The 12,506-nt window shown below is 44.9% G+C and overlaps 6 protein-coding genes across 6 annotated transcripts; 2 read left to right on the top strand and 4 right to left on the bottom strand.

Annotated features, from left to right (window-relative positions):
- Positions 1-217: 217 nt before the first annotated feature.
- V1516DRAFT_674471 (double-stranded DNA-binding domain-containing protein) lies at positions 218-881 on the bottom strand (the record flags this gene model as incomplete). The annotated part of the gene is made up of 4 exons (XM_066922096.1): positions 218-315; positions 384-513; positions 584-660; positions 714-881. 4 exons carry the CDS (start codon positions 876-878, stop codon positions 256-258), a joined length of 432 nt encoding a protein of 143 aa, XP_066777148.1. The 3' UTR covers positions 218-255.
- An 805-nt stretch (positions 882-1,686) lies between these two features.
- On the top strand, positions 1,687-2,694 carry V1516DRAFT_695682 (uncharacterized protein; the record flags this gene model as incomplete). Its single annotated transcript, XM_066924001.1, has 2 exons — positions 1,687-1,702; positions 2,009-2,694. The coding sequence occupies 2 exons, from the start codon at positions 1,687-1,689 to the stop codon at positions 2,692-2,694; spliced, it is 702 nt and encodes a 233-aa protein (XP_066777147.1).
- Position 2,695: 1 nt separating this feature from the next.
- Positions 2,696-4,631, bottom strand: V1516DRAFT_674468 (uncharacterized protein). The gene has a single exon (XM_066922095.1). The coding sequence runs from the start codon at positions 4,472-4,474 to the stop codon at positions 2,804-2,806; it is 1,671 nt and encodes a 556-aa protein (XP_066777146.1). The 5' UTR covers positions 4,475-4,631; the 3' UTR covers positions 2,696-2,803.
- A 1,313-nt stretch (positions 4,632-5,944) lies between these two features.
- V1516DRAFT_685377 (uncharacterized protein) lies at positions 5,945-7,072 on the top strand (the record flags this gene model as incomplete). Its single annotated transcript, XM_066923615.1, has 1 exon — positions 5,945-7,072. One exon carries the CDS (start codon positions 5,945-5,947, stop codon positions 7,070-7,072), a length of 1,128 nt encoding a protein of 375 aa, XP_066777145.1.
- A 17-nt stretch (positions 7,073-7,089) lies between these two features.
- V1516DRAFT_674465 (uncharacterized protein) lies at positions 7,090-8,570 on the bottom strand. The gene has a single exon (XM_066922094.1). The coding sequence runs from the start codon at positions 8,538-8,540 to the stop codon at positions 7,125-7,127; it is 1,416 nt and encodes a 471-aa protein (XP_066777144.1). The 5' UTR covers positions 8,541-8,570; the 3' UTR covers positions 7,090-7,124.
- A 464-nt stretch (positions 8,571-9,034) lies between these two features.
- V1516DRAFT_624769 (uncharacterized protein) lies at positions 9,035-12,395 on the bottom strand (the record flags this gene model as incomplete). The annotated part of the gene is made up of 6 exons (XM_066919679.1): positions 9,035-9,307; positions 9,440-9,595; positions 9,716-11,787; positions 11,825-11,960; positions 12,017-12,099; positions 12,161-12,395. The coding sequence occupies 6 exons, from the start codon at positions 12,393-12,395 to the stop codon at positions 9,035-9,037; spliced, it is 2,955 nt and encodes a 984-aa protein (XP_066777143.1).
- Between the last annotated feature and the right edge of the window lie 111 nt (positions 12,396-12,506).

Raw genomic sequence — 12,506 nt, 5'->3', positions numbered from 1 at the left:
ATTCTGCGGGTGGAATTCGAAAGTTATATGCAAAGTCATCGTCATCGCGAAATTCGCATACTAAAGCCAGTCGAAGATCTCAATCAAAGTCCAAATCCAAATCTAAGTCTGGAGCTCAAGTAGCGCCAAATATTACAGTTACTGGTCCGGAATTGCGGAGATTACTCCAGGCGGAACCTGATCTACGGGAATATCGGGGTCACCGAGATCGACAACATTAATGTAGTAAATATGTACATAGAATTAAATTAAGTATTATAAATCGAGATCCAAATCGTCGTCATCATCGAAATTCTGAAACCGTCTCGTTTGATACTATATTGTTAAGCACTATCCAGTCATATGGAGAAAATATCGGAATAATGGGGGAAACTGTTACTTACCACGATTTTCGTTTCATTGGCTTTACTTTCTTGCCGCGATATTTGGTCCAGTAGACTTATCAATTCGTCTTCGTCGACACGACTTTGGATCTGTCCTGTTCGAGCCATTTGGATCAGTAAATCTTCCACTCTGAACTTGTCAGTATTATATAAAGAATAAGATATGAAATCAGAATAAAAACAAAATGCAAATGTAATACCCTTTTGCTTTTTGCGCTTTGACGATTCTGATTCGGGACAATCGCTCTCTTGCACTCGGCGTCAGGATCTGCGCAATCTAAAAATGATCAATCAATATTAGGCGACCACGGATCTTGAATAATAAAATACCATCGCAGCTCTTGCTTCTTCTTCCTGAGCTGCTTGCCCATCGGATGGAGCCTGCGGTTGAGAACCGGCAGACACAGAACTGCCTGATCTGGCTTGACTTCTTTGGAGTTCAGCCAGTCTAGCCCGCCGAATCGCTTGTAATTCGCTGTCGTCCATTGCTAGCATATAATTGCATCTTCAAATCTAATACAAAATGCGTATCTGCCATATGATATATAAGAGAACAAATCCCTTGCTTGCATCAGTGGCGGCCCGTCCGGGCGGCATTACATGCAACATTTAAGCTGGTATTTACTTACTCACTATTTTTTTGGTACATAATCTTATATAATATATGCAATATATATCTGTATATTAAGCCAAAATAATACTAGGATGGTGATGGAATTACCTAATTAGATCGGCTTTGCTGAGGTTTCACAACTCGAGTTTGATTTGTTTCTGCCCTGTGGTTCTGTCAGGTCTATATATTCAGCAATTATATATCTATTTTATATATAGTATACATATATAGATTATATTATATGATATTATATATATTGTGTTATATTTTGTTGATCACTGTCAATATTCTTGAATTCCAGATATCCCGATTTGGTCGCCGTCGACCAGAATCGCTAAGATCAGCGACACAATTCTTTCTCAAACACAATCAAACACGGCAAACTCGCAGCCGTCTTCTGCGTCTGCTAGTCTAGCAGACCCAGAGGGGTCTGTTTCGGATGAAAAATCTGATAGCAGCGTACTAGTTCGCAAGCTGAGTACTAGTAAGTCCTCTGGAACTACCGCAAACAGCACGGCATCCGCAGGTGTGTATAAGACGTTGCTGGCCCGACTATCACCCACAACGACCGCAACAATGTCTAGCACTTCACCGCGAAAACACAGTCAACACAGCAGTAAGAAGTCACAAGATGACTCTAAATCAGGCTCAGCGCAAGCAACAATGATCCCCAATTCGGATTCAGTATCGATGTCGGAGTCGAATAGTCGGCGCAGTACACACTCCATGAATCTCACTGCCTCGGCACTAGCCGCTGCGTTTTCAACAAACCATCACCATGTCCACAACAGTAATGGCCTCAATCACAGTCCACCGTCATCGCCAATAATCACTTCCAATCTGAATCGCCAGACGTCGCGGGGGTGGGCAGCAGCGATGATTGTCTCTTCGAAGCGGCATAGCAACCCATCAGCTATCGACGTCGCTGGCGTCAATACTGGAGAAGACGATGAGATGTCATCTGCCGGACAACACACGGGCGCCAGCACGAGCGCCGTGTCCTTATCGTTAGATCCTAGAGAAGAAGTCGAGACTTTATCTCGCGAGGTAGCCGCGCTGTCCACCAAACTGATCTTAGCAGTTGAACGCACAGCGGATTTAGAAGACTCCCTTGTAGGAGCGAAACACGAGCTCGATTCTGCATATGAGCGGATCAACCAGCTCGAAGAAACACAGAAACAATACTCAGACCGTATGGAAAAGGGCCTTCTAGTCGAGCGAAAGGACGTCGACTACGAGACCTCGACATTGATGAAAAAACTAATGGAAGAGTCTCGTAAACGATCGCAAGCAGAGAACGATAAACGCAGCATTGAACAAGAACTTGAGGACTTGACCGGCTCTTTGTTTGACGAAGCAAACCGTATGGTTGCATCCGCAATGAGAAAGCAAGACGATCTTGAACGGCGCAATAAACAGCTTGAAAACCAGATTAAGGAGAAGGATAATCTGCTAGTTTCTCTTCAAGAGCAACTCAAAGGTTTGAAGCAAGTACTCCAGGATGTAACCGATGTACAGTCATCGTCTGAAACTTCTGAGTCATCGATTTCTTCCTCTACTAATATTCAATCCTCAAGTAACCTCGACCTGTCAACGGAAACTTCGAATGGTTATGAAACTGCCAATGAAGCTCAAGAGACGCCTCCACCAATACCTCCCCATCGAACTTTTAAAGAAAGCCACAAGTCATCTTCATGATGCCTGTATTGTGGGTGTTGTAATTAATACTAATTAACCAAATAACAAATTAAATCAAATTAAGAAATGAAATGAAAAGAAAAGAAAAAAAAAAACGCCCTTATGTACATTAATTAGATGCTAATTCTGTCGGAACCCAGTCCAACCCCAGTCGGGAATACAAGAGGATCTGGATATCATGCCAGATTTGCTTCTGCTCACCGATTGTGACAATCTGTTTTGCGTCGCTGATTGTTATCGATGGTGATGATGGTGATGATGAAGAGGAAGAAGACGATACAGACGGAGGAGTAGATACCGCTCGGGAAACTAGCGTTCGCTTAACAAGATTTTCTCGCCGCCCTCGAATCGATGCTAATGTCTGCGATGCCTGATCAGTTGACCGCTCAGACGATTTGTCGGTAGTAAGTGGTTGCTTTTGCTTTTGTCGAAGCGCTGCTCGGTACTTCAATGCTCGTTCAAAATCAGCTTGCGCTTGCGCTTCACATCCAAGCAACAACAGATATATATCAATTATCCGTCTCCACTCTTGCTTGGTCAATTCCAGCTGACCATCGTTGGAATTCCTGTTCGCTGAACAGAGCTTTACAGTATCTCGAACAAAACGTTCACGCTGTGTTGGAGAAATATTGTGTTCACGGTATAAATCCGAATTTACAAGACAATCGACAATTTCATCGACATTCGTTCTCGTCGGTAGAACGCGCAATACGAACCCGTCCTCGCGCAGTCGAGCTGACTTGCCGTCATCGTTCAAATACGGCTGCCACTCCACGTGCAGATCTGGCACAATGCAAAGTGAACGCAAATCATTTTTCTCCCAGTCGACTAGTGCACGATGTGTGAAGGATGGCCGAATGTAATATAAATGGGCAAGCCCGAAGCCGGCTAGGAAACCTTCTTCTACCGATGTCGACGGATGTGGGGGCGGAGAGCGCGTTCGCGAACGTGCCCGCGACCGAATAGCAGACATCGCATTTGAATTTGTCACGCTCGCGGTAGTGGGGGTAACGGTAGACACAAAAGCAGCCGATGGCGCAGGCGGCGACCGAGGAGGACGAGGAGGAAAACGGCGAAACACTTCGGCAGGATAATACTCTGTAAACAGCGAGGGTACGACATCCAACACAGATAGGCGGTTTGATACCGATTCAACTTCCGTATCAAGTCTAGGAGTTGACCCTGACGGAGATACTGGTCGGGAAATGGTGGACCCAGAATCTGAAGATGAGTCTGAAGATGACGATCGCCGCTGATGATGTTCATGGTGGTGTGCAAAGGACGCTGATAGCGGCGAAATTGGGGGTAACTGCGAGCGCAAGCTAGGAGATCGTACAGGAGATCGCGATGACGATCGCGATGATGACCGTGATCGTGGGCTGTTTGCCGAGTGAAGATGAGAATAGGAAGAATAATGTGGTAGCGGAGACGGGATTGCCTGTGGAATAACTGATGGGATTGTTTGCGAAAGTGCAAGTGCGGCAGGTCTTGATTCGCGCTCCAGCGAGCGAGCAGTTGCAGTCACCGAAGCTGCTAACGACTCAAGAAATTCTTCATCAGAGTCATCACCGGCATCATCGGAGGACTCGAACATGGTCGAGTGCGCAGAGTGAGCAGATTGAACTGAGCGAACTGAATGCATGGAGGTCGTGGAATCTGTTGATAGTCGCCGGTGTTCATCGATAGATTCGACATGCTCAAAATGAGTCGTTAACTTCGGCGATTCGAGATCCGCAGATCTTTCAAATTCAATGTGACGGGTCGTCATTAGGTTGTGCATGTTATTGTGTATCGTATTTTGGCACGGCAGCGGAGTATGAATATAAAGCTAGAATGATGTAACCAGCATCTCGATTGACAGATTATGAGATATTAACGGTATAATGATCAAATGAAACAACTGAATAGCGTATTATGTAAATTGAATGGTAGCAGTATAGTAAAAAAATGTTTGCAGGAGCGGAAACATGGAATATTTATTCTCCCTCGGACCGGATCAAGATGGTGGGCTGTTCGCAGTTCACTAAACTTCAACCAGACCGCAAAATTAGCTGACAAATAAGAATTTAAACGCCTAGAGGATATATGTTAGTTAATATCACAATTTTAGTACTTTTTGCTTTTTTTCTCCATTTTTCTTTCATAGAAATAGGCATTTCTAAGTTGTGAATTATATAATCACTACCGAGTTTATTACGTAACTCATTTGAATCCAGGAGTAATCAGAGAGTGGTCAGTGCGAGAACGGGATCATTGCCCAATTGGGGATCCGCGCCAGATGCCTAAACGAGTATCAATACACTTTGGATTGAACAATAGCAACTATTGTCTTTTCTAATAGAACCAAGTAAAATCCTAGAACGTTAAATATAAATTGAGTACTATATATGTCATACTAAAATTTAAATCTACTAGATTAAATTTGAATTAATACTTGTTCGAGATATAATCATGTGGACTGGTTGTAGATATGTTATTCGTTATTTTCCAGGCATCTATCTACATCGCCTGATATTATAACCTGACCGTACACTCTCAGGTCATAAAAGTCATCACAACAGCCAATATCCTGGTCACAGGAACGATGTTACGGTTAACCAAGGCAGGCGAGAAGCCATCGCCGCTATTACAACCACACTTCGGCTACTCGAACACGGTGCGGACACTTCCAAACTAGGCAAGATCCAAACAAGTGTAGCGCAACCGGCCGGCAACCACGATGGGGAGTAAACCGTGCTTGGTTTAATTTCACGGGATCATCGGCTTGTTCGCTTCGGTATAAGTTGTTGTTCGTGTCACAGTCTGTGGCTATCTCTATTGCTAATGATCGACTTACCGTTGGATATTTGGAACAGATGCTACTTCATTGATCTAGTAGCTAAATATAGAGCAGATATTTTTTGTGTTCGTATATATTAATATTGCAATACCATTACATGCATCATGCAATAGTATTTGACGAAGACATAGCTGATATATATGATAGCTTACACTGTGTCGACAGATATGGCTATATTGATTATGTAATCCGATTATATAATAGCGGGCAATTCTGAGTACATCTGATCACGTGCAACCGTCTGGTAGAATTATGCAACGCGTAAATTGGCTACGCGTTAGAAGTTTGAACGCGTTTATTGATTGACGCGTCCATATTAGTTCCTCCGTCGTTTGTGTCGGCTCTTATTTCTTTCGACAGTTACGATTTTGAATTAATCTTACCTTTGATCCCATATCGATATCTGCAAAAATGGATAATACTATTATTTCTACTCTTCAGTCACTCCTTCCGGCACTCAGCTCTATTCCGCCAGACTTGATTCGCTTAACAAGTTCATTTTACATCCATTCTCAATCCCTGATACCGCTCGCAAGCCGAGTCGAGCATGCGCGGATATATTTGGCAGCGCATTTGGCGGCCGTGAGACTTGCAGACACATTGTCGCTGCCGCCGGCTATGCCACACCAACTACCTGTATCGTCGCGACAGTACAGTTCGCTTTTTGCAATTTTCGAAGATAAGCTACCGAGTTCGCTGGTTCCAGTTATGTCTGGAAAATTCTCTTCATCTTCATCTTCGTCGTCATCAACTCCATCTTTGTCTTCTTCATCAAATACATCTTTTTTGCCGCCTGCTGCTCTGACGAAGTTTGCATCCGCACTTGGTCTGCAGCCACGGTGTCTACATCTCGCTCGATCAGCGCTCTCGTCTCTATTCGCCATTCGGGATGCAACAACAACCAAAAGGCTGGCAAGAATATCGTGTCATCGGCCGTTTATCTGCCCCAAACATGCCTCTGCGAGCCGGCGATCAACATACCAGTGGGCTGTATTCGGTGCAGCGCTGTTTGTGCTGTTTTTTGGTGATGTCATCGAATCCATAATTGCCGAACAACAACAACCGTTACCATCTACTCCTGATGAAGAAGGAATTAAGCCCCGGAAACCACGAGCGAAGTTACACGTACGACTGCAGTCTTCGCCTCAGCAGGCTTTGTTTCTTGCCAAGTTTCATAAACTCAGTGGACAGGCTACGGATCCAGAGCTACTTACTACATTTATCAACGAGCTGGAACTGATTTGCTTTAATCGAGTCTCGCCATCGTCGAGTTTCAAATATGCTCCTCTGAGCAGAAAGCTGTCTGGCCAGGTTATAAACTGGGTCAGTACTGTGCGGGCGTTCAATCTTTCGAGGCAACCAAAATCGGAGATGGACGACGATACAGTTGAGCAAACTTTCGTCAATTTTCCGAGCTGTGGATCGGATATGATGCGGTCGTTCAATCTGTCAATAGATCAAGGATACCAAGAATGGTCAATTGGGGTGCAGAAGAAACTTCGTCGAATCATTCGCTTACGGGCCCGACAACAAGAATGAGTAGATTGTCTTGGAGGTGAGAATTGAAATTAGACTATATTATATATATGAACTACGCCGAATCAAGTAAGGCTACCAACATGCGCTCGTAATCACCCGAAGTCTCCCCCTTGACTCTCTTGATTAACTCTTTATGATACTTAGTCCGATATGCCGCTTTGACCGCAGCCAGCAACTGCTTGTCCCAGTGAATTCTAACAACTCGTTCGATGAGCAAATCATCATTCGTGCCCAAGCCTGCCATACATTTCTCCAACTGGTCTGCCCAAAATACAGGCTTATCGACCGCCAGGCCAAGCATGTGCAGCAGGGCAGTCTCCATGTGTCCCGAAAAGGCTCTTTGAATTGCGTCCGATAAGGGACGGCCATGGCGCTTGCTGTATTCAAAAGAAATCATACGGATATGGTTATCGGATCGCTTTGCCAAGACTTCGTAAACAACTTCTGCTCCATTACCAGGCGAAAGCCCTCGACTTAGCGCGTCGACGTCGGCTTGAACCCGTGACGAATCGACCGGAACCCACTCTTCCTCACGAGCAGCCTCTAAAACGCGCTTGAACATTGACTTTGTTTTCATTGACAGATCGTCAGCAATCTCACGCTCCAGTGACTTGTTGAAGCGTTGATTAAACATGTATTTGATCGCATTAAGGTCGGCATTGCTCCTACCGAGAACAACGTCATTTAACATATTCTCGTTGGTGCCGGCTCCTTTCAGCGCTCTGTGAACGTTCTCCACATCTGCTGATAGTGGTCCGCTGACGACAAGTTTTAATCCGTCTTCTAAGCGACCGCTCAATTCCTTTTCCAAGAGGTTCGAAAGTGACTTATTCTTTACTTGCTCGTAGTTTTGCCGAATCCGCTCAACTTGATACGGACTCTTGTTGGCCAATGTGTTGATCAAAAGCTTTTCATCAGTGCCGAAACCTTTACAAGCTTTGATGATAGCCTGGACATCTAGAACGGGATCATAAAACGTTTCGTTGGGGGGAGGAGGGCCACCATAGCCTGGCGAAAGCCCGTTGGAACCTATCCCAGCACTAGCAGGAGCGCCTTGTCCATACTGTCCAAATTGGCCTTGTCCTTGTTGAAATTGGCCTTGAGGCTGGTTGTATTGCCCTTGAGAGTATTGTCCTTGAGGTTGACCGAATTGTCCCTGAGGTTGACCATACTGTCCTTGCGGAGGATACTGTGCTGAAGGTTGACTATACCCTTGAGGTGGATACTGCTGGTACTGTGCTGGAGGTTGGCCATATTGTCCTTGCTGATATTGGGGCTGCCCGTGTTGAAATTGTTGTCCATATGGTTGCTGCCCTTGAGGATATTGCTGGCCGAAAGTCTGTTGCCCAGTCTGCTGTCCAGTCTGTTGTCCAGTCTGTTGTCCGTAAGGCTGCTGGCCGTAAGGTTGCTGGCCATAAGGTTGTTGGCCATAAGGCTGTTGGCCATAAGGCTGTTGATTATACGACATATTTAGATATTATGCTAATAACAATCGTATTGTGTAATGTTGTTCTACCAAGAGAAAGGCAGAACTGACCGTATTTATATCTAACTTCCCCTCGCTCAGCCTCATTCGCCCTTAATTTCCCCGAATACGCCTGATTTTGCCCTTATAACCAATTTCTCTTTTTCCAATTGGATTGTTTTTGATGGCTCAGAAACTTTGTATAATTATATCCCAAATTCTGACATTAAAATAGCATAAATTATTAAAAAATTATCTCAATTTACACAACAAATTATCGATCTATAGGTTAACTTCACGTTCTCGACTCGTCTAGAGATATCAGGTAAGGGCCTGCCACGGGCTGTGCCTCTATGGCTGTGCTACTATTATGTAATCACGTACGGCTGATTGCGAACTACTACACGATGAGGTCATACTCTTGGCTTGTATTTGTATTAACAAGTTAACTTACAGTTATATATGTTGATTGTAATATAATTACATAATTGAAAAGATTACCAATTACTAGACCGATTCCCTTCAGACTTCGTAAAATCCCAGATTCCTTTCGTTCCTCTTCCGGACGACGACGGCTGTCCTTGTCCTTGTCCACTCGCAGAACCTGCATCTCCATTTCGACGAGTGAACATAGGCGCTGTAAACAAACTGCCCATCTGGCTTCCAAATCCAGATCTGGTCGATCCAGAAGTCGACCCAAGCTGGTCCGACTCTGCTATCCCAAATATTGGTTTGAACAAATTCGGCTGTCGCCGCGTTCCAATCGGGGCCTGGGCGTGATGAGTTTGAGACTGTCCCTGCTGCAAGATTTCGCCAGTGAACGATGAATTCGACGAAGAGGACATTGACAAACGCATGTCACTATCCATTATCATCATCATCTCCTCTGATTCCTCGTCCACTAGCTTAGCACTAGTCTCCTCTTCATCTGCCGTCGACCCATCTCCAGATGTAGTCCGAATGCCAGCGCCCGGCCGTTGCTTAGAAAATGAAAATAAACTCGTAAAACGTCGGCCTGGTGTTCGCGGCACATCCGGTCCAAGAACAAATTCCTCTGGCTCCGCGTCCTCGTTCCCGTCAAACAGCTTCGCAAGCATATTCGGCGTCTTGTTCCCATTTAGACTCATGCCACTACCACTACCACCGTTAGACGAAGTGCTCGATGCTGCACCACCGACAGTAATCCGATGGTTTGTAGGCGAGGATGACGTGCCAGAATCGAAAGAATCTTTTTTCCGGCCAATAGAACCAATACTATTCCCAATCGCAGACACGCTTCCAAAGAGGGGTAGCTTCGAAGGAGATCGTTTCGTAAGATTGCCAAAACCTGTAAACGGCGCGGGTGTTCCTCCGTTAGGTTCTTCATTCAAAATTGGCTCCGCACCAGTATCGTCTCCGGAACTACCAGACGTCATATTGAACATACTCAATAAACTTGAGCCAGTACCGCTCTGTCGTCTATTCGAATACCGTGCAATCGGCGTACTTCCGGCGATATTGCTCATATGTCCTGGAATCAACATATCCGGTGTATGTTGACCTCCTCCTCCACTGCTTGGACTAGGCGTCATACTCAGATTATCCAGTAAACTTAACGACGCACTATCGGGTATCAATGGCGACCCAGGATCTGTACTTGCGCGAGAAGGCAGTCCAGAAGAACTATCGGACAGCATAGTTACATTCTTCAAATTACTATCAGTAGGAAAAAAGCTACCGCCTCCAGGGCCCGAAGTGCCACCTGAACCAGCGACACCTCCACGACTAAGCAAAGAGAGTGACGACGAACTATTGTTCGGTAGGCCCATATGCGAATACTGCGAGATCGGTCTAGATGCTGATAACACCAAGTTCGAAACATTGCTTGATGGCGGCGTATCTGCCGACATCTGTGACTGATGTTGAGACAATGGAGTCCCTGGCATTCCAAACAGAGCATCAAACTCGAGATCTCCGCTTCCGGAATTAATCCGCGATATCGACCCACCAGGACTATCAACGGTATCTATCTCCAAATCACTTGGAGCCGAGTCTTCGGCAACAAATAGATTCGACGGTAACAACATGTTTACAGACGGGCTTGTCGGACCTCCAATTAAATCTTCCGTAGTAGGCGTAATAGCATCTTCCATCGGCTCGGCAAAAAAATTAATTCCAGATGAATTGAAATTCGTGAAGCCTAATCCAGACAAACTAGAAGTCGATGAAAGAGCAGGAGGAACAGCCGGACTATTGAAATGCAACGAGTTTTGCAAGTTATTGAACGTTGACGCATCGGGAAATCGAGGATCATGAATCGGATATGAAGAAATAGGCGACGACACCGCGTTAGCTTGTCTCTGCTTATTCCGAGTGCGATTTCGACGTTTCGCCGATTTCGTTACCTCCGGAGAGGGAATTGATCCTTGTGAAGACACCAACGAAAAGACTTGGTGTGTCTTGCGCAGCTTTTCTTCTGCTTCTCGATACTGCTCAAATATATTCACATATCGCAACTCGAGACTTTTTTGAACCTCCTTCCAAATTTTTTCGAGTCGTAAATCCTCCGCATCTTCCGAATGAACTAACTTAGCAAAAGCATTTTCTGCAGAGTCTTCACCTTTCGAATAGCTCTTCTCTGATTCGGCCTTCTTGATTTTTGATACCAATCCTCGTATTTCATCTTCAATCTGCGCAATCTGTTTATGGCCGTCGTTTATAATAGTCTTGCTTTTCTGCTCCCGTAATTGTAGATTCTTCTCTAGTTCAACCGACAACCGTTCTAACTCTGATTTACGTTGAGCAGCTGTCGTCATATCTGACTCCCACTTTTTGAAATCGTTCTCAACTCTTTGAATAGAGTCTAGTTTCTGTTTTACGGCTTTCTCAACTTTAGTTTTCTGTGCCTCAAGAGTTCTTTTAGATTCTTCCAGCGCTTTAGTTTCGCTTCTCATTTGTGCCCGCGCAGCATCCTCTTCCTTACGCTTCTCTCGGAGGGTTTCCAGTTCTGCTCGAAGAGTCTGCTCAGTGGTTACATAATCTTCTTCAGCATGCGTTTGCTGAGCTATGGTCTCCGAAATCTCTGTCCGGATTTGTTCGAGCTCAGCTGCTAGGGATTCGATTGTATATGGCTGTGTTGCAGCGGTGAATGACGAGATATCATGTTTATTCCGGTGCGAAGGTGACGAATGACGATTTGATCTGTTCGCCCCACGTTTAAACGACGTCACAACCGCAGTTTCGGCATTCTTTGGCATGCGTTCGTCTTTAACTTCGTCGTGTAAGCGCTGTGATTCAAAGAGTGATACTATACATACATTTAGTTGTGCTTTCTATCGTCTCGTGAGCAACTGGCTGGATATTGGTAAGGATTAAGTCTTCGGATTTTCGACGAGTCCTCAGTCGAATCAGCTGTCCAGCAGCAGAATAATGATTTGAATTCACCTATCAAGACGATTAGAACTTGCAAGCCTTGACAAACTTTGAAGTATTACACCTACAGCCAATACGCGAACACCATAAACTTGATCAGGATTCAGTCCTGTAATAGTGACTGATGTCTCTCGTTTCTCGCTTTCTCCAACTAAACAATCAGAATCCGCAACAATTAATTTCATAGATAAAATCAGTCTGAATCAACCCACCATTCTGGCCGTTCATCTGGATGACATGCTTCGCGACCGACGATGCTCTGTCAGGGAGTGACCAATGCAGTGTTACTGAATCTGAAGACACGCTATCCAAGCAAACATGAGGAGGAGCAGGAATATCGATTCCAAGGAGCTGAACAAGTGTGGGAATCGGAATCTGCAACAACCGCGTCGCCCGGTGAAGAAGCCATAGCAACGACAGCACAGTAGATACAAGCACAAACAGCATTTCTGCCGTCGCGATCTGATCTGATACTTGTTATATCGTAATATTCCTGTCCTGATAACGGGTAGAGTATAGTCTATTTGTAGTGGATTACTTCTTTAATTTATATAGATA

The sequence above is a fragment of the Lipomyces oligophaga genome, assembly GCF_038497815.1.
Source record: "Lipomyces oligophaga strain CBS 7107 unplaced genomic scaffold V1516scaffold_4, whole genome shotgun sequence".
Classification (NCBI taxonomy): domain Eukaryota; kingdom Fungi; phylum Ascomycota; class Lipomycetes; order Lipomycetales; family Lipomycetaceae; genus Lipomyces; species [Lipomyces] oligophaga.
Note: the sequence above shows the minus strand (reverse complement) of the source record. Positions and strands in the feature narration are given on the sequence as shown.

Excerpts from the sequence above, each read along its gene's own strand:
- V1516DRAFT_674468 (XM_066922095.1), bottom strand. The coding sequence starts at position 4,474 with ATGCACAACCTAATGACGACCCGTCACATTGAATTTGAAAGATCTGCG.
- V1516DRAFT_674465 (XM_066922094.1), bottom strand. The coding sequence starts at position 8,540 with ATGTCGTATAATCAACAGCCTTATGGCCAACAGCCTTATGGCCAACAA.